This window comes from Pan troglodytes, chromosome 13, assembly GCF_028858775.2.
Source record: "Pan troglodytes isolate AG18354 chromosome 13, NHGRI_mPanTro3-v2.0_pri, whole genome shotgun sequence".
Lineage (NCBI taxonomy): Eukaryota > Metazoa > Chordata > Mammalia > Primates > Hominidae > Pan > Pan troglodytes.
Genome location: NC_072411.2, coordinates 131598059 through 131623317, shown reverse-complemented (window position 1 = coordinate 131623317; position 25259 = coordinate 131598059). Strand labels below are relative to the sequence as shown.

The 25259-nt window shown below is 41.8% G+C and overlaps 1 protein-coding gene across 2 annotated transcripts in view; it reads left to right on the top strand.

Annotated features, from left to right (window-relative positions):
• The window catches only part of DNER (delta/notch like EGF repeat containing), a 357056-nt gene extending 332061 nt beyond the window's left edge, over positions 1-24995 (top strand). For both annotated transcript variants that reach the window (XM_516135.6, XM_009444488.3), the window contains 2 exons: positions 15313-15559; positions 23977-24995. In XM_516135.6, coding sequence (XP_516135.3) covers positions 15313-15559; positions 23977-24088 — 359 coding nt within the window. In that variant the 3' untranslated portion in view covers positions 24089-24995. The remainder of the gene's footprint in view (positions 1-15312; positions 15560-23976) is intronic.
• Positions 24996-25259: the final 264 nt, after the last annotated feature.

Here is a 25259-nt window from a genome sequence, read left to right as displayed (position 1 = left end):
CAGCTCCATCAGGTCATTTATGTTCTTCTCTAAACTGGTTATTCTAGTTAGCAATTCATCTAACCTTTTTTCAAGTTTCTTAGCTTCCTTGCATTGGGTTAGAACATGCTCCTTTAGCTCAGAGGAGTTTGTTATTACCCACCTTCTGAAACCTACTTCTGTCAATTCGTCAAACTCATTCTCTGTCCAGTTTTGTTCCCTCGCTAGTGAGAAGTTGTGATCCTTTGGAGGAGAAGAGGCATTCTGGTTTTTGGAATTTTTAGCCTTTTTGTGCTGGTTTTTCCTCATCTTCGTGGATTTATCTACCTTTGGTCTTTGATGTTGGTGACCTTTGGATGGGGTTTCTGTGTGGACATCCTTTTTGTTGATGTTGATGCTATTCCTTTCTGTTTGTTAGTTTTCCTTCTAACAGTCAGACCCCTCTGCTGTGGGTCTGCTGGAGTTTGCTGGAGGTCCACTCCAGACCATTTGCCTGGGTATCACCAATGGAGGCTGTGGAACAGCAAAGATGTCTGTCTGTTCCTTCCTCTGGAAGCTTCTTCCCAGAGGGTCACCTGCCAGATGCCAGCCGGAGTTCTCCTATATGAGGTGTCTGTTGACCCCTGCTGGGAGGTGTCTCTCTGTCAGGAGGCACCCACTTGAGGAGGCAGCCTGTCCCTTAACAGAGCTCAAGTGCTGTGCTGGGAGATCCACTGCTCTCTTCAGAGCCGGCAGGCAGGAACATTTAAGTCTGCTGAAGCTGCACCCACAGCTGCCCCTTCCCCCAGGTGCTCTGTCCCAGGGAGATGGGAGTTTTATCTATAAGCTCCTTACTGAGGCTGCTGCTTTTCTTTCAGAAATGCCCTGCACAGAGAGGAGGAATCTAGAGAGGCAGTCTGGTTATAGTGGCTTTGCAGTGCTACGGTGGGCTCCGTCCAATCCAAACTTCCTGGCGGCTTTGTTTACACTGTGAGGGGAAAACCGCCTACTCAAGCCTCAGTAATGGTGGACGCCCCTCCCCCCACCAAGCTTCAGTGTCCCGGGTCGACTTCAGACTGCTGTGCTGGTAGTGAGAATTTCAAGCCAGTGGATCTTAGTTTGCTGGGCTCTGTAGGGGTGGGATCTGCTGAGCTAGACCACTTGGCTCCCTGGTTTCAGCGCCCTTTCCAGGGGAGTGAATGGTTTTGTCTCACTGGTGTTCCAGGAGCCACTGGGGTAGGAAAAAAAAAGTACTCCTGCAGCTAGCTCAGTATCTGCCCAGATGGCTGCCCAGTTTTGTGCTTGAAACCCAGGGCCCTGGTGACATAGGTACCCGAGGGAATCTCCTGGTCTGTGGGTTGTGAAGACCATGGGAAAAGTATAGTATCTAGGCTGGAGTGCACCGTTCCTCACGGCACAGTCCCTCATGGCTTCCCTTGGCTAGGGGAGGGAGTTTCTTGACCCCTTGTGTTTCCCGGGTGAGGTGACACCCCATCCTGCTTCTGCTCGCCCTCCATGGGCTGTACCCACTGTCTAACCAGTCTCAATGAGATGAGCCAGTTACCTCAGTTGGAAATGCAGAAATCAGCTGCCTTCTGCATTGATCTTGCTGGGAGCTGCACACCAGAGCTGTTCCTATTCGGCCATTTTGCCAGCCTCCCCTCCAGTTTTCTTTTTTTATTTTATTTTATTTTTTATTTTTATTTTTTGAGATGGAGTCTTGCTGTGTCCAGGCTGGAGTGCAGTGGTATGATCTCAGCTCACTGCAACCTCTGCCTCCTCGGTTCAAGTGATTCTCCTACCTCAGCTTCCCGAGTAGCTGGGATTACAGGTGTGTGGCACCACTCCTGGCTAATTTTTGTATTTTTAGTAGAGAAGGGGTTTCACTATGTTGGCCAGGATGGTCTCGATCTCTTGACCTCATGATCCACCTGCCTTGGCCTCCCAAAGTGCTGGGATTACAGATGTGAGTCACCGTGCCTGACTGCAATCGAGTTTTCAATTGTTTTGGAACTGTTAAAGATTCAACTTTGAAAGGTATTGTCTTCTTATTTAAATTAGCTGGGGCAATTTGATCTTTCATAGCAGAAGAAAGCTAACCATGCTGGTTGGGTGAAAGTTTCCTCCCTATTCCAGATTGCTTCTTTTCCTGGGAAAGTTGCATAAGAACTCCCTTCCGCGCTCTGTCACCTGCTCACTCACCTTTTGACAGATAAAGAAAACTTGTCTTCTGTGTGAATTTGGAAGGATGCAAATCAGTACCCACAGCCCTGCCTGCCTGCTTCTGCCTGTCTGTCTGTGTCACTCGGCCTGATCTGTCTGCTCTCTCCACTCCTTCTCTCTATGTCACAAGACCAGGCCCTCACTGGTGGTTCTGGCTGCCTATGGCTGGATAGGGTCATCTCATTCTCAGTGTTTGTCTAATGTAGAGGGTGGCCAGTATTAGGAAACTCTCTTGTCCAAATGTGGTCCACATTCTCTGACATCAACTTGACCAACTTGACCACATTCTCCAACGTCAATTTGATCAACTTGATAAGAGGCTGAGGATATGATTTAGCCTCTTACCTGCTCACTCACTGTCTTTCTTCTTGGTTCATGCAGCCAAAGTGTGAAGTGTGTAATTATTATAGGTCTCCCCCTTAGCATTCTCAATTGCTCTCATACAGAATGGGCTTAGAATTAACTTTCCTTGCTAAAGATGGGTGAGAACTACTTTCTTGTTGAAGAGAGAGACAAGGGACTGAAAAGGATTTCAATGGTAAAATTCTAAGGGACTGTAGTTATAGGATGTTAAGTCCAGTCTGGTGGAATCTGCTGGTAGAAAAGATTCCAGACTTGGGTCAGCAGGACCTTGGTTCTTATCCTGGCCAAGGCACTCATTATGACTGCATTTGCTTGTGCTGAGCCTCAGTTTACTTTTCCAGAAAATGGGATCCGTTTTCATTCTAAAGTTTAGGATGACAAATTGACACACTTTGTGCCTTTAGGGCAGAGTAATATCTACTTAAAACTTTAAAATGGGATTCATGAAGATAAATATATAGGACAGTATAGATGAAAAGTCAGAAACACACAGGATATCATCAAGAAATTTTGAAGTGAAATCCTATCATTGTAAAAAATCTAAAGTTTACTTCTTCTGGTGATGATAATGTAGGCAAAATATGGAATAACAAAAGGATCAAAGTCGACTTCAAATTCAAGCTCCATCATATTCTAACTATGTAACCTGGAAAAACAAATTTACCTCTGGGAGCCTTGTCTTTCTCACTTGATTATAGGAAGGCTTCCCATGCTGGTTGCATGAGGCAAATGTCCAGATTTCTGCTGTTCAGTAGACACTAAATAAATACTGGTTGATCTTTCTTTTATTTTTTCTGTACTACTATACCTCTTATGCTATGAGCTACTCCCAGGAAGGATTAACCTTCAGCAATTGTCTTTTTAGATGCTGCCTACAGCCCAGGACAGTGGCTATTCTGAGTGGCTGGGTGTGATAGGGTACATTACACATCTCAGTGCATACCTGGACGCTGTGTTCACTCAACTCTATCATCTTCTGTTTGATGATCTCATTTATATTTCTCTATAGGGCCAAAGGTATCAAAACTAAATTTAATTACAGATTAGGCTCTGCCAGGTCCCAGCACTGGATATTTCTAACCATGACCTGAGTATATGGAAAGGAGACCATGTGTATGAGGTTTGCGGATGACACATAGCTGAAGCCAGTGGCTCGTGTCTAGATAATTGGGTCTGAATCAATGGAATGGATCTGAGAATCCAGAGTGGACACAGAATTCGTACATTTGGTGGGCAGGGAAGCTGTAAGAGGCCTCTAGTCCTGCGTGAGCCATGGGAACCACGGCCTCTGAGGTCTCTTTCTAACTCTGAGCATCTGTGATCCTCTGAAGTATCCAGAAACCAAGAGGAGGATGCCTGGATATCTCAAAGTCTAGTCAGCAGATCTAAACAGAAAAGCTCAGACGTACACAGAGAACCATGGCCCACATAGCTACATGGTGCTGGAGGGCTGCTGAGTCACCTGAGGAAGTAAAGGAGGGTTCTATTAACTCGATCACTGCCTTCAGAGGCCACATTGCTTGCCTGTCTTCCTTGCTGCCTCTGCAGTAGCCACAGTGTCCTGCTTTCCCTTCCTTGAGCAGGTCAAGGTCATCCCTGCCTTCAGGACCTTCACCCATGCTGTTCCCTATGCCTGGAGCTCTCTTCCTTCGGATTTTAGCACAGCTGCCTTCTTCTCATTCAGGTCTCAGTTCAAAGGTGGCTTCCCTGACCATCTGTATTAGTTTCCTCTTGTCACTGTAACAAATTACCACAAATTGAGTGGCTTAAAACAACACAGATCTATCACGTTACAGTTCTGGAAGGCAAAAGTGCAAAATGGGCCTCACTGGGCTAAAATCAAGAGACCAGCAGGGCTGTCTTCTTTCTGGAGGCTCTAGGGGAGAACTTGTCTCCCCTTGCCTTTTCTAACCTTAAGGCTGCTCACATTTCTTGGCTCGTGGTCCCTTCTGCCTTCTTCAAAGTCAGAAATGTCATTTTGACCTCTGCTTTCATTCTCATCACTCAATTGTCAACTCTCCTACCTCCTTCTTTCACTTATTAGGACTCTTATGGTTGCATTGAGCTTGTCCAGATAATCCAGAATAATGTCTCCATCTCAAGATCTCAATTTAATCACATTTGCAAAGTCATTTTTGCCATCTAATGTATTGATAGGTTCTGGGCATTAGGACATCTTCAGGAGACCCTTATTCTGCCTTTCATACCACCCACCAATGGTATCTCATTCCTCTCTCTATTTGTTCTTAAATATTACAATATTTGGGGATGAGATAGAATTAATTTTATCTGTTAACGCATCACCCTAGTCATTTGCCCCTTTAGGGTAATTATCTGGCCACCAGTCAGTAATAAGAAGCAGAAATCTAACAGACCACACAGATTTATCAAAACTATCAAGAAGATTGATCCAGGACCATGCTAATAGAATCGTTCAAATAGCTGTAGTGATTTACACATGTTTTCAGGCAAATGAAAACCCACAGTTCTGGAAATTAACAGAACAACATCGGTGAAGTTTTAATTCTCTGCCATTCATTTTTACCACCTTGGGACTGATTATAATTTTTTCTGAATTATAATAAAGGGAAAATATGCCTTCCTAGAATCAAGGTCTAAAAATCAAAATTTCTATGAATCTTGACATAGCAGTGTTGGTGTGTTTTGCTTTGTTTGTGTAAGCTTTATAAAGTTAAAGTTATAGTTAACCTCACTGACTGACAGTTGGCCAGTTTTGTATATTAAACAGTTGAATCTCTGGTTAAATACAGTTAAACTATTGAATTAATGATATTTTGCAGTTGAGAAATAGGCAAATAGGCTATCTTAGATTTATGCATTCAATCAGGAATCAGTGGCTCTTTATTGTCAGGCATTGAGTGTAGTTCTGGAATATAAAGGTTAATGAAACATACCCTGCCTTTGGGAGCTTGTAATCTGAGGGCAGGTTTGAATATATGATGAGTCACTGTAAGGCTTTGCACAGCCACCTCTAGACAACCAGGGAAAGGGAAAGTAACTCATCCTGAGGCCAGAGGTAAAGTATAGATGGATGTCTTGGGCCTCTTCCTTTAACAATAGATGGAATTTAATAATGGTTAAAGAAATGTATCAAATGATTATATTATATGGGCAGTTCTTATTATACAAATAGGTTGGCTCTTTGGTTCTCATTTTTATATAAACCAAGATGTTTAAAAAATAAAATTAATTAATATCTCTCCTTATCCAGATCCCCACCTCACTCCTTAAAGGTAACTACTGTTAGACATTTATTGCATATTCTTCTAGATGCATCAGTCAATAGATAAGTTCCTATTTTCTCCTGTACAAATGAGAGTTTTATACACACTCTTCAACATATTGCTTTTATTGTAACAGTATATCCTGAAGGTGCACCCCCACTACCTTATGCAGATCTACGACACTTTTTAAAATGTCACATGGTATTTCCATTCTTTAGCATCTCCAAAATTTATTTAATCAGACCCCCATTGATAGATAATACATTTGAGGGGTTTTGCTATTTAAAGCAATACTAGAATGAATATTCTATATATGCACCTGTCTTAGTTTGCTTGGGATACTACAACAAAATACCTTACAGTAAGTAATTGCTCACAGTTCTGGAGGCTGAGGAGTCTGAGAGCAAGGCACTGGCAGATCCAGTGTCTGACGAGGGCCCATTCCTCATAGATAGGGCCTTCTGGCAGTGTCTTCACATGGTGGAAGGGCAAGGTGGCTCTCTTGGGCCTCTTTTATAAGGACATTAACCTAGTTCATGAAGGCAGAGCCCTCATGACTTAATCACTTCCCAAAGACTACATCTCTTAATACCATCGCTTCGTTGATTAGTTTATTAGTTTGTTTTCATACTGTTATAAAGAACTGCCTGATACAGGGTAATTTATAAAGGAAAGAGGTTTAAGTGACTCACATTTCAGCATGGCTGGGAAGGTCTCAGGAAACTTACAAGCACGGCAAAAGGCGAAGGGGAAGCAAGGCACCTTCTTCACAAGGTGGCAGGAAGGAGAAATGTTGAGTGAATAGGGAAGAACCCCTTATAAAACCATCAGATCTTGTGAGAACTCACTTTCATGAGAACAGCATGGGGGACCCGCCCCCATGATTCAGTTACTTCCACCTGTCTCTCCCTTGACATGTGGGGATTATGAGGATTATGGGGATTACAATTCAAGATGAGATTTGGGTGGGGACACAAAGCCTAACTGTATGGATTAGGCTGCAACATTTAAGCTTGGGAGTCACATACATTCAGATCATAGCAGCATCTTTGTGCTTATGTAAGAATATCAATAGTAGAAATTCTCAAAGATAAAATTGTCAAAGCGTTTTTGCATTTAATATTTTGATTTTGGTTGGTGATTATCTTTTAACTTTTCATGAGCATTTCATTATAAGTTGGCTTTTTGCCTTTTAGAACTTTTCCCCTTGGAAGCAATGGTGGTGGGGTCCAAGGGTAACTTGCAAATCCCACTGAATCCATAATTACCTTTAGTACATACTTGGAACACCAGGAATGCATCCTCTCCTTCTCAGGGAGGGACTGTGGCTAGATGTGGGGAAAGCATACTGATTGAGTGGAAAGAATGCTGTTGTGGAGTTTTGTGGTTGATAACTCAATTCTGTGAGTTGAGCTGTTTTGAATTCTAGCTCAGGTATTTATCCCTGGGCCAGAAAACAAGGTCTCTGAGCCTTAGGCCTTGATAAATGGGATAGTAAATGTAACCAATATTGTTCAGTGACTGGTACATAGTAGATACTTAATAAATGATTACATTAATTATTATCATCAGCTGTCTTTTTCTTTGAACAACTAGAAGTCTCTGGGCATCTGCTGAAAATGAAATTTCCCATCTCTGATGGAATCTTGGTAAACTAGATACTTTTGGGTTAATAACCAATTTGCTGCAAGTACAGAATATTATAGGACCACAGGCATTATACAGATAGGTAGTTGTTATTGATGTAATTTGATCTTGACTTTTTTATTCCAAAAAATCTCATAAGGAGGAACATTCCATTGCCTCTCTGAAGAGCACTGATGGATGTGTACAGCATAGGGAAATGCTTTTCATGCCTTTTGAGTGCAACCCACAGTAAGTAGTATGTTTTACATCTTGACGCTGCATGTAACACACAGCCTAATATACACACAAACACACACAACATAAAATAATACTTAACTTTTTATAAGTGTACAAACTCTGAAATAGTTCTCTAAATTTTTTTTTTAAATGTGAGTCTGGCCCCATTACATTGATTTCTACAATCTACAGTTTGCAAAACATTCCTTATTGATTGAAGTGTGTGGCTTTAGAACCAGGGCACCTGGGCTTAAACTCAGGGGCTGCCACTTACTGTGTGTAACCCTGGGCACATAGCTTTCCTCTTAGAGTCTCAGTTGCTTCCTATATAAAATGAAGGCAATAATAGTGTCTACCTCAAAGCATTGTAGGAGGAATAGGTGAGTTAACACCTTAACACTTAGTGTCCAGCACAAATTGAACCCTCAATAAATATCAGCTCTTACTAACCAAAATGATGAGCTAAACATCAACATTTAACTATTAGACATAACTACTTGGGTGTCTTAAAGGTACTTCCAATTCATTTATTTGTTTATTCAACTTTTATTTTAGATTCAAGGAGCACATGTGCAGGTTTTTACCTGGGTACATTGTGTGATGCTGAGGTTTGGGATATGAATGATCCTGTCGCCCAGGTACTGACTATAGTCCCCATTAGTTTTTTAACCATTTCCCCCCTTCCTTTCCTTACTCCCTAGTAGTCCCTAATGTCTATTGTTGTGGCCTCTATATCCACAAGTACCTGATGTTCAGCTCCTATTTTTTTTTCTTTTTTAAGACAGGGTCTCACCCAGGCTGGAGTTCACTGGTGCGATCTCAGCTCACTGCACCCTTCGCTTCCCAGGCTCAAGCCATTCTTGTGCCTCAGCCTTCCAAGTAGCTGGGATTACAGAAATGTACCATGACACCTGGCTAGTTTTTTTGTATTTTTAGTAGAGATGGGGTTTTGCCATGTTGGCCAGGCTGGTCTGGAACTCCTAAGATCAAAGCTATCCACCCACTTCGGTCTCCCAAACTGCTGGGATTACAGGTGTGAGCCACCGTGCCTGGCCAGCTCCCTCTTATAAGTGAGAACATGTGGTGTTTGTTTTTCTGCTCCTATGTTAATTCACTTAGGATAATGGCCTTCAGCTGCATCCATATTGCTGCAAATGACATGATTTCACTCTTTTTTTATGGCTGCATGGTATTCCATGCTGTATATGTACCACATTTTCTTTATTCAATCCATCTTTGATGGGCACCTTGGTTGATTCTGTATCTTTGCTATTGTGAATAGTGCTGCAGTGAACGTGCAAGTGCCTGTGCTTTTTTGGTAGAACAATTTGTTTTCTTTTGGATACATACCCAGTAATGAGATTGCTGAGTTGAATAGTGGTTCTAAATTCTTTGAGAAATCTCCAAACTGCTTTCCACAGTGGCTGAACTAATTTACATTTCCACCAACACCGTGTTCCCTTTTTCTCTCAGCCTTGCCAATATCTGTTGTTTCTTGACTTTTTAATCATCGCCATTCTGACTGGTGGGACGTGGTCATCTTATTGTGGTTGTGATTTGCATTTCTCTGATAATTAGTGATGTTGAGCATTTTTTCATGTTTGTTGGCCACTTACATGCTTTCTTTTAAGAAGTGTCTGTGCATATCTCCTGCCCACTTTTGAATGAGGTTATTTGGTTTTTGTTTGTTCAATTGTTTAAGTTTCTTACAGATTCTGGGTATTAGACCTTTCTTGGATGCATCATTTGCGAATATTTTCTCCTCTTCTGTCGGTTGTCTGTTTACTCTGTCAATAGTTTCTTTTGCTGTGCTCTTTAGTTTAATTAGGTCTCACTTGTCAATTTTTGCATTTGTTGTGATTGCTTTTGAGGATTTAGTTATATGTTCTTTCCCAAAGCCCATGTCCAGAATTGGTACCTCCAATTTAACATGTATAAAACCAAACTCAGAATCTTCCTCTCAACTCTGGTCGTCTCACTCGGCTACAGCACCTCATCCATCCAGCGATAAAAGCCAGGAAACCAGGAATTGGCCTCCTGGTTTCTCTCCCCTCATTGGCCTATCTGTACAAGCTGCATTTAGTCTGGTTGATTCCCCCCTAACACAGCACTCACATCCATTCCCCTGTCTCTGTCTCCATGCCCATCACCATAGGTCAAGTTACCACTAACTCTGCCCCGTCCTACAGGAGCCTCTGAACCAGCCTCTGTCCTTGCTCCTCAAACCCTTTCTTCATGCACAGCCAGAAGGATCTTTTCAAAGTGCAAATTGGAACACTCAGACCCTCCCTCCCACTGTTTCCAACCCTGACTGTGCCAAGCTCCTATTAAACTAAATAAGTTACTAAAGACCCAAGGCCACACTGCCCTATCCTGCAAGGAGATCCCTTCTCCTTGCTGCAGCCACTCTCTGCCTCTCTCTCAAGCAGTCATGCTGTTCTTCCAGCCCTTGTTCTTCTCCCTCACCCCCCTCCCACAGACCTGTGCTCACTCTGGTTCTTTGCCTGTGCAGTCTCCCCTCTGCTCTTGCCCGTCCCTGGTTAGTGCCCACTTGTAACCTAACTCCGTAAGGGCTCCTGTTGTGCAAGCTCTCTTGGCAGTCAGTGAGGTAAAATATCTCCTGTTCTCCTGCTGCACTGAAGAGCTCGTCCCTTGTAGACATAGCACAGTTGTACTTTTACTTTGTTTTGGGGATCATTTGCCTGATCCCTGCATCCCTCAGAAAACTGGGGACTACATGAGCCTACTTTTCTCTCTATTTTCCCTTGCTTTCCATCCCTGTCACTCAGCACTGTGCCTGGCACATAGTAGGTCCTTAATTAATGTGCTCAGTGAATGGATCCCCATAAAGGAGACGATCTCTTTCATTCCCTTTTCGCATTCATTCCTCTTCCGGAGATTAACAAGAGTTGTTAATCTTTTTCAATCTCACTGACTGCTTTGATTGTCCTGCTAACCTTTAACTATAGAAAACAAAGTAATTTGACATCCCTCCTCACAATTGTTCTAGGCAACAAGTAGTCTTAAAAATTCTTAAGCTAAGTAACATCTTCTTAAGAAACAGTCTCACTTTTGCTCTTTTTAAAAATAACATAGGTAAGCAAATTAACTAGTGTAGCTACATTCATCTAGGTAAATTAAAAAATAGATATGGGCTATGTATTTTAGACGCAATATGTAAATTAACTGGAGTCTCTTTTTGGCAGAGTGGAAGTGGGTCTGATTTTATTTTCAGCTTGGCCACTGACTGTCTGCCTCACCTTGAGCAACTGCTCCAAGTTTAGCACCTCTGCCTAGCTCAAGGTGTTTGTTTAGGGCCAGCTGAAATGCTTAATGCAAAAGCACTTTGGAAAATACAACACCTCAAACAAATTTAGTTTAAAAAAATGAAAATGATCTGTCAGACTCACAAGCGTGACATTTTTCTTGAGCAGCTCGTGCACATGCATTCCTGGTCATGCACCTGCTGGGGCTGAGGAGATGAACCCATCTGGCATATTCTGGTTCACAATTCTTCCCAGTGCCATGCTGTAGCGAACATAGTCAACGATTCATGTGATGAGACTCCTGGGATGCAGCAAAGCAATGACTTATGAGGATAGCATCTGGACTGAGAGATGGTGGTTGCAGGCACCTGGCATAGATAAATTTGCTGTCTCTCAGACCTAGCGTTGGACTTAGCCAGATCCATCCCAGCTACTAAACCAATTAGCCTGTAAAGCAGCCACAGTCATTTGTATCAAAAAAGTTTTAGATGACAGTGAGGTGGAATCTAGCTTTAAAGAAAAGGGCAGGGGGAGAGAGGAAAGCAGAGCTTTTAGTAGAAATCTTGAGAAAGTTTTTCCAAAAGTCCGAACAGCTTGGAATACAGAGTTTTGGGAAACGGAGCAGATGGTCATAAATGCAAGCAGTCAGACCTGGGACACTGCACTGAGCACATAGCCCAGTATGGTTGTTGTTTTTCACTTTAGTGGCCATGTGGTTGTGCACTCACTGTGTATACACAATTGATGTGATGTGTAGGTTAATTCTATGAAGCTTATGCATAGACTGCAAGAACTCATCAAGAACTCGTGTGATCTTCCATAGTGATCAGATCTGAGCACTCTACCGAGTTGGAGGAGAAACACAGTACTGGCTGCCCTTGTGTTGATGCTAAATGGATGTTATAACATACTCTGCTGAGTGTTGGACTCCTGCCTGCAACTGAATTTTTTAGAGAATGTTATAATACTTGGAAATGAAGTGAATCACGCTTGCTTTTTCAGCCAGAAAAATGAGTTGTCTCTCTCAGTGCACACCAGGTATTGCCAAATGAGATGGCTGCAGATTTGGGGATTGAGCCTTGGTTCTGCTTTCCCCAAACACCTTCTCCCTTCCATCGTGACTGTTTCTGATGATTTATGTTACTCTGTCTGCCTGTATGTGAGTTGGCTTAAATGAAGCAGTCAATGCAGTAATGGTCATTTAGTTTTACTAAGCTCCGTGGGCCTTATGAGCTCAGGCAGGCAGACTCAAATGACAAACCAGGCTTCAAAGGTTTTGGTGAAATATTCAAGAGGGTCTGGATGCAAACTCAGAAATCACATTATTCATCTGTTCTCAGATTCTCAGGAAGCATCCAGGATGGGCACGTGGGTCATTTTTCTGTTAGCTTCTAGAAAGTGGGTCTACAGGCCTGGCCCCCTGTTTGGGTGTCTATCTGTGCTCTTCTTCAGACTGACTGCAGCTTTTCAAGGTAAGGAATAGCTAATTGTGATTCTTAGATCTATGATGACTGAAGATACAGCTAAGATGAAGGTGTGAGTATCCAGAAGCCACAAATACTCTCAACGATAATGGAACAGTGAGAAGAGTCCTGTGGATTTCATGGAAAGACAGGCTCATTTCCATTTCCACTAACCTCTGAATCTCATTTGCAGGCATTTGGAATTCTACCATGAAAATGATGTCCTGGTGTGGGTGGGGAAGTGTGGAATGGTGGTGGTGGTGGTGTGAGTAAAGTAGAGAAAGCATCCTTTTTTCCATACAGGTTCAGCTTCTGTTTGGTCTTACCTAGCTCTTTAAAATTTCCACAATTTCCTTTCAAATCTTGTATATACTATCTAGATAGTTTCATTTGGGTCCAGATCTATAAACAGGAAGTAACTTGATGTTCTTGACCTACGCCAATCACAGAGATTACATTGTGTCCTTCCAGTTTTTCCTGCTAATACAGGTTGGTGCTTTTAGGAAGGACACAGGGCCATGCTCAGTAATCCTCAGCTCAGAGCATGTGCCTTAGGGAACAGCATGTGACCCTTTATCCTTCCCTCCTCCACCACCACAGCTGGTCCTCTTTAGGGACCACCACCACATGTCCAGGAGTGGACTCTTTAACTTTTTTAGAAAGTTGAAACTTTTTTTTTTAACTTTTTAGAAAGTTGAAACTTTTTTTTTTTTTGACTTTTTAGAAAGTTGAAACTTTTTGTTTAACTTTTTAGAAAGTTAAAACTTTTTTTTTTAACTTTTTAGGAAGTTAAAATTTTTTTTAAAAACTTTTTAGGAAGTTAAAACCTTTTTTTAACTTTTTAGAAAGTTTAACTTTTTAGAAAGTTAAAAAGTTTTAAATGTTTTAAAAACATGTTTCCTAACTCATGCTGCAGCAAGCCAGTGGGGTATATGTTGTTATTTCCATTTTACAAACAAAGAAACCGAAGCTCAAGGAGATCAAGTAAACGTAGGAGCTGAATTGAAAGCAAGGTTGGTGTGATCCCAAGGCTGATACTATTTCCACTCTTATGCTGGAAGATGATCCTACAAATGTCTTCTTTAAATAATGTATTGCATATTTCTTTATTGGAAAAGGAATACATTCTTATTTTTAAAAATCTGGAAAAGACTCAGACATATACAGAGGAAAATAATCATTTTTAATCCTGTCTTTTAGAGATCACTGTTGTTAGTATGTTGCTGTGCAAAGGCCAAGACCTCAGATTCTGACTTGTATCAGAGGCATTCACTCCAAGTGATGTCAGTTCTCTAGGCCTCCTTTGTAAAGTGGGGAGAGAGAATAATGTATCTTCTGGTGGTTATAATGATTAAATGAGCTGTTTTTAAAGAGCTTAGTTTATAATAAGAAATCAATATATGTTTGCCATCATTATCATACTATCCTTTTGACCTTTTCAATGTGTATATAGACATTTTAAACTCATAAGATATTGTGAAATTATTGTACTGTCCAAGTAGATCCTGTTTGGTAACATGCTTTTATTCTTTTGTTGTTTAGTGGATATCTTTTCATCTCACTGAGTGTTAAATATTTAGGTTTTTATTTTTTGACTTTTATAAATTATGTTGTTGCTGGTGGAATGGAGAGAGAGTATGGGGTGAGGGAAGTCTAGCTATATTTGTGTGTGTGTGTGTTTTCTTTTGAGACAGGGTCTCACTCTGTTGCCCAGACTGGAGTGTGTTGGTGTGATCTTGGCTCACTGCAACCTCCATCTCCCAGGTTCTAGTGATTCTCTAGCCTCAGCTTCCTGAGTAGCCAGGACCACAGGCATGTGCCACTATGCCTGGCTAATTTTTGTATTTTTTGTAGAGAAACGGTTTTGCCATACTGCTCAGGCTGGTCTCAAACTCCTAAGCTCAAAACAATCTGCCTGCCTTGGCCTCCCAAAGTGCTGGGATGACAAGCATGAGCCACGATGCCCAGCCATATTTTATTTCTTTTTAAAAAACTATCTGAAAAAAAATCTAAAGAAAAATGGTAAAATATTAACATTATTAACTGAGCAGTGAGTACATGGTTGTCTGTGTGATTTTCTGAGCCTTTTTCTAAATATGGAATAGGTGATAACATTGAAAAATTGTGATACGAAGATAAGCATCTTCACACATAAGGCTTTATGCATTTCCTGAGCTACTTCCCCAGCATAAATCCTAAAATGGGAATATCTGGGTCAGAGCATATGCTAATTAGTAAATGAAAGGGTTATGTATCAACTTGTAGTCCTTATTTCTGGGTACCCTTGCCCACTGTGGTTATAATTTTAAAGTAATATTTGGGAGCTGATAGAGGAATTGCACTTTTTTGTAATTCTGAAGCCAAGTAATTTTCTATTTGTATTTTTTTGATGAATTCCTCCTTATCTCCTTTGTTTTTCTGTGGCATATTTCTGGTTTTTCTTTTTTTGTTTGATGGAGTCTCACTCTGTTGCCCAGGCTGGAGTGCAGTGGTGCGATCTTGGCTCACTGCAACCTCCGCCTCCCGAGTTCAAGTGATTCTACTGCGTCAGCCTCCCGAGTAGCTGGGATTACAGACATCCACCACCATGCCCAGCTAATGTTTGTATTTTTAGTAGAGATGGGGTTTTACCATGTTGGCCAGGCTGGTCTCGAACTCCTGACCTCAAGTGATCCACCTGCCTCAGCCTCCCAAAGTGCTGGGATTACAGCCGTCAGCCACCGCGCCCGGCCTGTAGTTTTTCTTAGTTATTCTTAAGAAGTCCTTATGTAGTAAGGATATTAACCCTGGGTCTGGATAATCCATAGAAAATAAGCCTTCCAAGTTTGAATGGCCCTTAGGTTTTAAGTTATCTATGCAAAGATGAAAAAGGCCTTCACATTCTCAAAGGTCACAACTCATACCCAGCCATTTGCTTATTTTTGCCTGCAGACCTCCAGTGGAAGTCCGGGCACATGGCGGAGAGCCTCACCAACATGCCACGGCATTCCCTCTACATCATCATCGGAGCCCTCTGCGTGGCCTTCATCCTTATGCTGATCATCCTGATTGTGGGGATTTGCCGCATCAGCCGCATTGAATACCAGGGTTCTTCCAGGCCAGCCTATGAGGAGTTCTACAACTGCCGCAGCATTGACAGCGAGTTCAGCAATGCCATTGCATCCATCCGGCATGCCAGGTTGGCTGTGGGGGCGGCGTGGGGAATGCTGCCTTCACATGTGCATTCTTGGGAACAGGGTCATATTATACACAGGACTTTCCATTTGCAAAGAGGAGATTTTAAAGAATGAAAAATAGGTTCCACATTGTATTTGGGGATAGATCATTCGGCCACTTGATAAGCAAACTCCTTTTAATTTGCTGCTAGCTTTTCCTTTTGTTTTGTTTTGTTTACATTGAATATATTTGTTCATCTAATTTGGGTTGCTCTGTGACTATAAATATCTGATTCGTAATCACGGTATATTGAAAACTTTTTTTGTTGAATTTTTTTGGGGAATGTCTTTTGCCCTGTTGCTCTTCAAACGGTCAACATATAAATGATTTCATTTGACTTAAGGGCCTAGTAAAAGAAGGATAAAGAGCTATCTTTCTACTTTTAGAGTGAATATTTATAAATCAGTATCCTTTTCTGGAAGAAAGACTCCAGAGGGACAAGGAGTTAGTGTGGTGTCATAGAAAGAGTGTAAGTTCTGGTGAGGTATAGCTTTGAGTCTTAATGACTCCATTACCTGACTCGGTAGTTTAGACAGATCTTTTAACTTTCCACAAATATAGCTCCCTCAACTGTATAAAGGGATAACTCTCCCTCCTTGGAGAGTTATGACAGTCATATTAAATTACAAATATATATACTTTTTCCTTCAACTTTTGTTTTAAGTTCCGGGATACATGCGCAGGATGAGCAGGTTGGTTACATAAGTAAACTTGTGCCATGGTGACTTGCTGCACAGATCAACCCATCACCTAGGTATTAAGCCCAGCATCCATTACGAATATTAAAGATGGTATGAACAAAAAACCCCATATTTACTTCTCCAAATCTATTATATAACATTAAACAATCAACTAAGATAACATTTTACTGACTTTTGCAGAGTATGTGTTCCAAAAATAGCAATATTGTTTGTTGAAGTAAGCCGTCTCTTCTTTTGTTAATTGAATAATCTGAAGCACACAATTCAGAAAGTAAGTGTGCTGTAGTGAAAAGTGGGCTGAGCTTGGTGCCTTAAGATTGGGGCTCAAGGGAAATGGGAGCTGTATGATCTATCTTGGGATGTCCTATGTTGGTATCGGTCAAGACATGAGAAGACCTGGCCGGGTGTGCTGCCTCACGCCTGCAATCCCAGCACGTTGGGAGGCCAAGGCAGGTGGATCACTTGAGGTCAGGAGTTCACACCAGCCTGGCCAACTTGGTGAAACTCCGTCTCTACTAAAATACAAAAATTAGCCGGGCATGGTGGTGGGTGCCTGTAATCCTAGCTACTCTGGAGGGTGAGGAAGGAGAATCGCTTGAACCTGGGAATCGGAGGTTGCAGTGAGCTGAGATGGCACCACTGCACTCCAACCTGGTCGACAGATAGAGACTCTGTCTCAAAACAAAAACAAAAATCCCTGGGTTTTCTATCTCAACAGCACATATCCACATCCTTTCTCTTTTCCGTCCTTTTCATCTCCGTCTTGTTTCCATCAAGGACTTTTTATTATCTGACCTGGGCAGGCCCGTAGAGGTTGAGCATCCTTCCTGGGTACTGTCTCTGTGACTCCTCCTCATTTCCAAAGTTCCAAATCAGGCAGCCTAAGAGTCAGCTGCAGTCACCTTCACAGCTGCGCTCCTTTGGGACACGTCTGCCCTTCTGCACTGAGATTTTTATCCTTCATCAATGGGTTCTGTGTTTCTTTTGAATTTCTACTTAGCTTTTACTAGGTACATATTGGGAAAGTGTAGCTTCAGATTCTGGTTACAGTGGGAATGATAAGAAGTAAAAGTGAAATATCATGAATGTTTTCTTATATCTACCTAACTGAATCATAACAGCAATGACAAAGATAAGCACTGTAATCCCAGCTACTCTGGAGGCTGAGGCAGAAGAATCACTTGAACCCAGGAGGTGGAGGTTGCAGTGAGCTGAGATGACACCACTGCACTCCAGCCTGGGTGACAGAGCAAGACTCTACCTAAAAAAAAAAAAAAAAAAAAAAAAAAAGAGAGAGAGAGAGACATGAGAAAACCCAAATTATTCTATCTGAATGGCATAGAAGCTAAGAGGTTCGAAGAGTTTGCTTTCTCCAAAAGAAATTCCCCAAACCCAATTCTCAGATCTTACAGTGATCTTGTCATTCTAATAGAAGCAAAAGCCAGAACTCAGCTTCCATGGGGAGGAACCAGTGGGAGGGAGAACTTGGGAGACCCTGAGCATCTGCACCAGTGCTGAGGTGGGAGCTGCACCCAGTCTTGCTTATGTAACTGCGAGGGAGGACAGAGAACTCAACCCTCCTCCAGCTTGGACCCTGCATGGCTGCTCATCTTAGCGCCTTCCTTTCAGAGCGAACTGAGGCAATACAACAACCAGGAAGCCCTGATACCAACCCTTGCAAGCCCCACCTTAATTGTTTATTTGACTCTTTATGCCACTACCCTGTAAATAAAGGGTAGTAGCTTTTATTTCTATGTCTCCAGTGGGTCCTGGCAGGTAGTAGACCTCACTAACATTTGAGGTTTGAAATGAATGGATGATCTCAGTTAGGGGTTGGAATAGGGTGCCTTGACCGGCTTGAGAGGTAGACTCATCCCAGGGCACCAACTCAGTAAGTGGCCCCAGCCTAGAGGAACATTTGCAGTATCCTGAAATTACTGGATTGGAGATGAAGAACTTAAAAAGGAGCAGAGGAGGCCAGGCATGTGGCTCACACCTGTAATCCCAGCACTTTGGGAGGCTGAGGAGGGCGGATAATGAGGTCAAGAGATAGAGATCATCCTGGCTAACAAGGTGAAACTCCATCACCCCAGCCTGGGCGACAGAGGGAGACTCTGTCTCAAAAAAAAAAAAAAAAAAAAAAAGCAGAGAATTGACAAGTTTCTTTGGTGCCCAAGAACCTTTTCTGTCCTCATCATTCCTGGAGGGGCTTTTTTACCAGGAGGGAGCAGAATCCATGGCATTGTATTCTCATGTGTTGGGAGACCCTACAATTTGGATTCCCTCTGCCCCTACAGGCATCCATGGCTACGATCCTTCAGGGCTCAAGAGGTGGAGTGTTTAATTCAGCCCCAAAATAGTTTAAGATAGATTCTGCTGAGCCTTCTGCTCATATGGCCCATGGGGAAGATATTTAACTGAATACTCTTGGAAGGAAAGAATAAACTTGAAAGCATTTACAAACCTGGCTCTTATTTGGTGCTGATTTATATCAAAAATATTTACTGCGGAATTCCTAACGGACAAGCTCCTGCATGCACCAGTGACTGCAGATAAAACTATTGACATTAAAACAATACTTTCCCTTTTGGAAAACTTCTCTTCTGAACGTTTATTCAGCTCCAACCTGGGGTTTCTACAGCATGGCTGTGTAGAGGCCATGGCTGGGTCTCGGGCTGATTGGCCCTCTTTTCCTGGAAACCCTAGAAAGGCATTGGCGAAAACTTAGACCTTTTGATGTTATCCTCTCCATAGTTTTCAGCAGCCAGTGTCCATTTTATGGGCTGTCTCACTGCTACTATCCTGGAGGTGACATTGGATCAGAATGACTGCAGCCCAGCAGCCACACAGGACACATGGAGTGGGTCACACGAGTGACTGAGGCCATGTCGGGTGATTCTGATGTCAGAGTCTGTTGGTTGTAACTCCTAGTAGGGTTGAGAAGGAGACCCCTCCCCCTCTTCCTCATCCCAGGAGTCATCTGCAACATGCTTGCTTTGCTTGTACTCAGGCAGGGAAGAGCTTGTAACTGACCAGCAGGAGCAAAGCCAGGGTTCTCCAAGTTCTGACACTGAGGTCCCACTCAGTTGACTGCTCTACGAGCTAGAAGTGCCTGATCACAGGAAAAAGATAATGGAGGACATGTTCAGTTTTTTTCCCCAATAGCTCAAAACCTTCCAATTTTGGCCTTTCTCAAGATCTGACATTCTTTCTGCGGCATTGTTTTAGTGGTTGACTTTCAGAGGACCATGAACTAGCGGCTCTTTGACCTGCCTTATAACTGGTTACAGTATCTTTTGTTTCTTTGAAGAAATAGACACACAAGACTTGTCACCAAATAGGATGTTTGAGATGTCCGTGCTAATTGATATTACTGGTGCTGTCATTTCTGTTAGTGCCTCTGTGATGGCCAACACTTACTGAAAGCTTCCCGTGGGCCAGACACTGTGCTAAATCATTCACAAATAACTCATTGGCAAGCATCTCACAAGAATGTAGGGGACCATGTATCATTAGTCCCCCATTATAGGCAAAAGAAATTTGGGCTTAGTGAGATAATACAATTTACACAAGGGTCACAGAGTTTGTGAGAAAACCAGGACTTGTAAGTGAGATTTGTAAGCCAGAGTTTGTTAATGAGAAGGAGGATGTGCTGATTGGAAGGTGATGCCTTTCAATGCAGAAGTACACAGCCTCTTGTCAGGCACAGGTTAAGTGAGAGCTTCAGTTTATGGGGTCGTCACATGCATGAAGGTTGCAACGAAGTGTTCAGCATCTAGGCTTGGAAGCCAGAAAGCTCCACCTCCCACCAGGTGTGACCTTAGGAAAATTATTCCTAAGTGTCTGTTTCCTCATCTGTAATACAGGCTAAATGAGATGTACTCACTTCACGAGGTTGTTATGATGATGAGATGAGATGATCAATCAGTGAAAACAAGACAATGGAATGTGATGTTGAGTGAGCACCAAGGACAATGGATGCATCACCCCTCGAGGGGCTAGGAAGGAGCCGCAGATGGCAGATGGAGCCACCACATTAGGGTATTTGAGCTATTTTTCCAGGAGGAGGGGGAGTGTGTCAACTCCTTCCCATCTTTTAAAGATCTGGCTTCCTCATGGACCATCAGCAGACATTTCCCAAGTGTCATGGTCTGTGGTCATGTCGTGGGCCATGAGCTACCTCAGGTGGGAACATGTTACTATGAACACTAAGTGTTCCACCCAGCCCGCCCCACCCAGCACAGAAGAAACATTTTCTTATTAATGTTTTAACTTGTAGGAATTTTTTTTTTTCACTTAACAAGAATGCTGAGTAAAACATTACACCGACTATCGATTGAAAAAAGTCAGTCTCAATACAGTATTCAGAGTATTTTCTCAATTTTGTTAAAATATGTAATATAATTATTATATATAATACTTTCAGAGGGGCTTCATACATATTTGTAATATGAATGGAAGGGATGTGGGATTGAGGGATGGGCAGACTGAAGAATAATGCACAAAACATTGACACGTCCTTTGGAGAGCAGCACTAAGGGCAATTCTTGTGGTCTTCATCAGGGACCTGTAAAATGTTTTAGACTTTGCAGGCCATATTGTCCTGACTACTCAACTCAGCCTTTGTTGTGCAAAAGCAGCCAGAGGAAGTGTGAATGGGCTTGACTATGTTCAACTAAGACTTTATTTGAAAAACAGGCATCAGGCTGGAATTGGCCTGTGGACTATAGTTTGCTAACCCCTAGTCTATTTTATAATTTTCTCTAGCTTCCAATTTTATTTTGTTTTTTTTTACATTTAAAATGTACCTTTATGATAAAAAGTAGTAGTTATTTTAAAAATGAACACTTGCATAAAAATGCCTGCAATAAAATAAACAGCCTCTGACATTGATTTAGTGCCTGAGATATTAAAAAAAAAAAAAACTGTTAGTCTTTTAAATGTAGACATGAATGCACATTCGTTTACCAACAAGTGTAAGCCTGCTACTGTGAGAGGTGTAGGAGATTCAAACAAAGTCTTTTCATTGTACTGTGTGTTTTAAAACTGTGGTGTTTCTATAAACGAAGTCACTTTAGCTTCCATATGGTAGATACAGCATTTCAGGTGGAAACCTCCAAAATTCTCCTAAGGAATTTGGACAAAGTTCTCAGCAGCTAGTAAGTTGAAATGCAGGGATTCCAGCTCCAAGCCTGCCTGCTCTCTCTTCTGGTGGTGGGGCTATTAGTCTTATTTTAACCACCTTCGTAACTAGCATTATACTTTATGACCCATACTTGTTTGGAGTTAATCCCATTAGGACCAGGCCACACAGCTCAGTTAACCAGTGCGGACACAGGGTGGTGCTCCTTGCTCTTCAGTTGACCTTGAACATGCATAGGTGGCCATGTGGCTCACTCTTGAGTGGCATCAGCCCTTGCCTTGTCATACTCAGTGGATCTGTGACACTCGTCCTTAAACCTGTCTTGTCAATATTGAGTTCCGTGGCAACATCCAAGTTTACAGCCCTTCGAATTATAGTGTGTTAATGGATTAAGTAAAATGAAAGCTTTAACCTTCTAGATTCTGAGGAAGCAGGTTCTTTTTCAAACTATGAAATTATATTTAAAAATGGGTGTTTTAGGCTGGGCTCGGTGGCTCACGCCTGTAATCTCAGCACTTTGGGAGGCCGAGGCAGGTGGATCACGAGGTCAGGAGATTGAGACCATCCTGGCTAACACAGTGAAACCCCGTCTCTACTAAAAATACAAAAAATTAGCTGGGCGTGGTGGCGGGCGCCTGTAGTCCCAGCTACTCGGGAAGCTGATGCAGGAGAATGGCATGAACCCAGGAGGCGGAGCTTGCCGTGAGCCGAGACCACGCCACTGCACTCCAGCCTGGGCAACAGTGCGAGACTCTGTCTCAAAAATAAAAAATAAAAAAAGGATGTTTTAAAGATATATACAATTGGGTTTTTCCTTTCAGCCAACCAATCGAATAATTAGTTAGTTAATATAATTTGTTGGCCCTCAAGTCAAAGCTCTCTATATCCTACTATGTTAGATATGGAGAGCTCTTCACTGGGTTGCTGGATATTTTTGTTAAATTATTATTAGTGGTGGTGTATCTAGCTATTTTATGAGAAATAAATTGTCAAAATGTTTGCATCTTAAAGTAGCCTAGGAAATTATTGGACTTGGGAGACAGTGTGAGACCCAACAGGCCTGTTGACACTTTTACTCTGTTGACACTTTTCCTATCCTTAGATTATGCAGACCTCACTCAATTTAGGTAAACAAACTGCAGGCTAGAGCCTGACCCACATCTATGTGAGCACAATGGTGGACCTTCAGTGAGGCTTCACATTTTAGAAAGTATTTATTGAAGTCTTTTGTCATATTGCAGTAATAGCTGTGGGTTTTTCTGAGGGTAGAATGCTTTAACTCTTTAACCCCATGTTTTGCCTGGTGCCTGTCTGGCATAGCATATGCCTTTGTGCTCTTCAAGGCCAGTAAAATTTGAGAGGATTGGAATACAAGATTGATGACTGTTTAAAATGAAAGATCACATGAAGAACGCACTGTTCTCTCATTTCTCACTTGATTCTACTTCCCATCTCCACACATGAGAAGACAGACTTTCAACATATCAAAGGAAAAAATAGGAAAAGAGGAGAGTTGGGACAGGAGCCATGGCAAATAAGCCCCTTTAATTCCTAGGGACCACATCCTAGGAACCTTGTAAAATTTAAGGTTCTTTTAAAATGCCTTTTTAAAGAGCCCTGGTGGAATTGAAACAATTAAAAAATGTTGTCCAGACAAAGGAGGAGGGAGGATGGGTTAGTGTGGAAGATCGTTTGAATCCTGTTGCACTCCAGGGCTTGTAGGGAAGGTGAGGTCTTGAATGGGAAGAGACCACCCAGAAGTTGAATTGGCTTTATTTTAATAATTGCCATCTTACGACGGGTTTGACAGGAAGTCCTGAAATTGGATTTTGACTCCCCTGGCTTCTGAGAGGCAGTCCTGCTGTCGAGGCGATTTTGATACATACAAATCTGTTGGGACAATGGCTTTGTGCTCTGAGGAAAACATTGGCTTCTGTGTCCATAAGGTTGGGAGGTGATAGGTGGGTGGGATTCAATGGTGAGTTCTGGCATAGTTTGTGGACAGACACCTCTGTATCTGAAGTCATTTCCCACCTCTGCCCTTTTGTGTTGGGATCTCAGATGACCTTAAACCTTCACAGCTTATCCCCTGAAAATCCCACAGGAAGGGCTGTCTGTCCATGGCCCGGGGAAGACTGCCCTGGTGTTCTATATTCCAGGCACTGGAGTGGATATAAAATAAACTCACCTCTCCAAATATTTATGGGCCTCAGAAGAAAAAGACAAATCAATACACATTTTCTTAAAATCTATTGTGGAGCTGTCATGCTTGACTGCTTTGCCAAGATTTAACCTGCAAGCTCCAACTTTGAGCTCTACATTTTGTGAAATAGGTTTTTTTGCTTCTAACACCAAAGACTAATGTTTATACACATTCAGTGTTAATATTAGGATGTGTAAAGTTTCTATACTTGCTAGAGAATATGTTTTTGCAGTTTCATTTAATTCATGCATATAAATTATTCTCATCACTTGCTTTAATTAAACTTGAGATCTAGTATTTATCTAACCAGAGTCCTTTCTCTCTGATTTCAGGTTTGGAAAGAAATCCCGGCCTGCAATGTATGATGTGAGCCCCATCGCCTATGAAGATTACAGTCCTGATGACAAACCCTTGGTCACACTGATTAAAACTAAAGATTTGTAATCTTTTTTTGGATTATTTTTCAAAAAGATGAGATACTACACTCATTTAAATATTTTTAAGAAAATAAAAAGCTTAAGAAATTTAAAATGCTAGCTGCTCAAGAGTTTTCAGTAGAATATTTAAGAACTAATTTTCTGCAGCTTTTAGTTTGGAAAAAATATTTTAAAAACAAAATTTGTGAAACCTATAGACGACGTTTTAATGTACCTTCAGCTCTCTAAACTGTATGCTTCTACTAGTGTGTGCTCTTTTCACCGTAGACGCTATCACGAGACCCAGATTAATTTCTGTGGTTGTTACAGAATAGTCTAATCAAGGAGAAGTTTCTGTTTGACGTTTGAGTGCCGGCTTTCTGAGTAGAGTTAGGAAAACCATGTAACGTAGCGTATGATGTATAATAGAGTATACCCGTTACTTAAAAAGAAGTCTGAAATGTTCGTTTTGTGGAAAAGAAACTAGTTAAATTTACTATTCCTAACCCGAATGAAATTAGCCTTTGCCTTATTCTGTGCATGGGTAAGTAACTTATTTCTGCACTGTTTTGTTGAACTTTGTGGAAACATTCTTTCGAGTTTGTTTTTGTCATTTTCGTAACAGTCGTCGAACTAGGCCTCAAAAACATACGTAACGAAAAGGCCTAGCGAGGCAAATTCTGATTGATTTGAATCTATATTTTTCTTTAAAAAGTCAAGGGTTCTATATTGTGAGTAAATTAAATTTACATTTGAGTTGTTTGTTGCTAAGAGGTAGTAAACGTAAGAGAGTACTGGTTCCTTCAGTAGTGAGTATTTCTCATAGTGCAGCTTTATTTATCTCCAGGATGTTTTTGTGGCTGTATTTGATTGATATGTGCTTCTTCTGATTCTTGCTAATTTCCAACAATATTGAATAAATGTGATCAAGTCAAGGATGCAGTTGTCTCTTTTGTTCTTTGAAAACTATATATAAAAAGTTTTGGATGTGATATTGTTTGCCAAACAATCCCATGGTTGATACCATATTAAATAACCTGAGGAGTGCACCTCTGTGGCTGCCGGAGCCCCCTCCTTTGCCTCTGCAAGGCTTTCTGACCTCCTAATTGTCAGTAAGCTCACCCTAGCTGCTTGTCAGTGTGAAGTGTGGAAAAAAAATAAGAATTCTTATCTGAAGTTTTATATCCGAATTTGCCAGT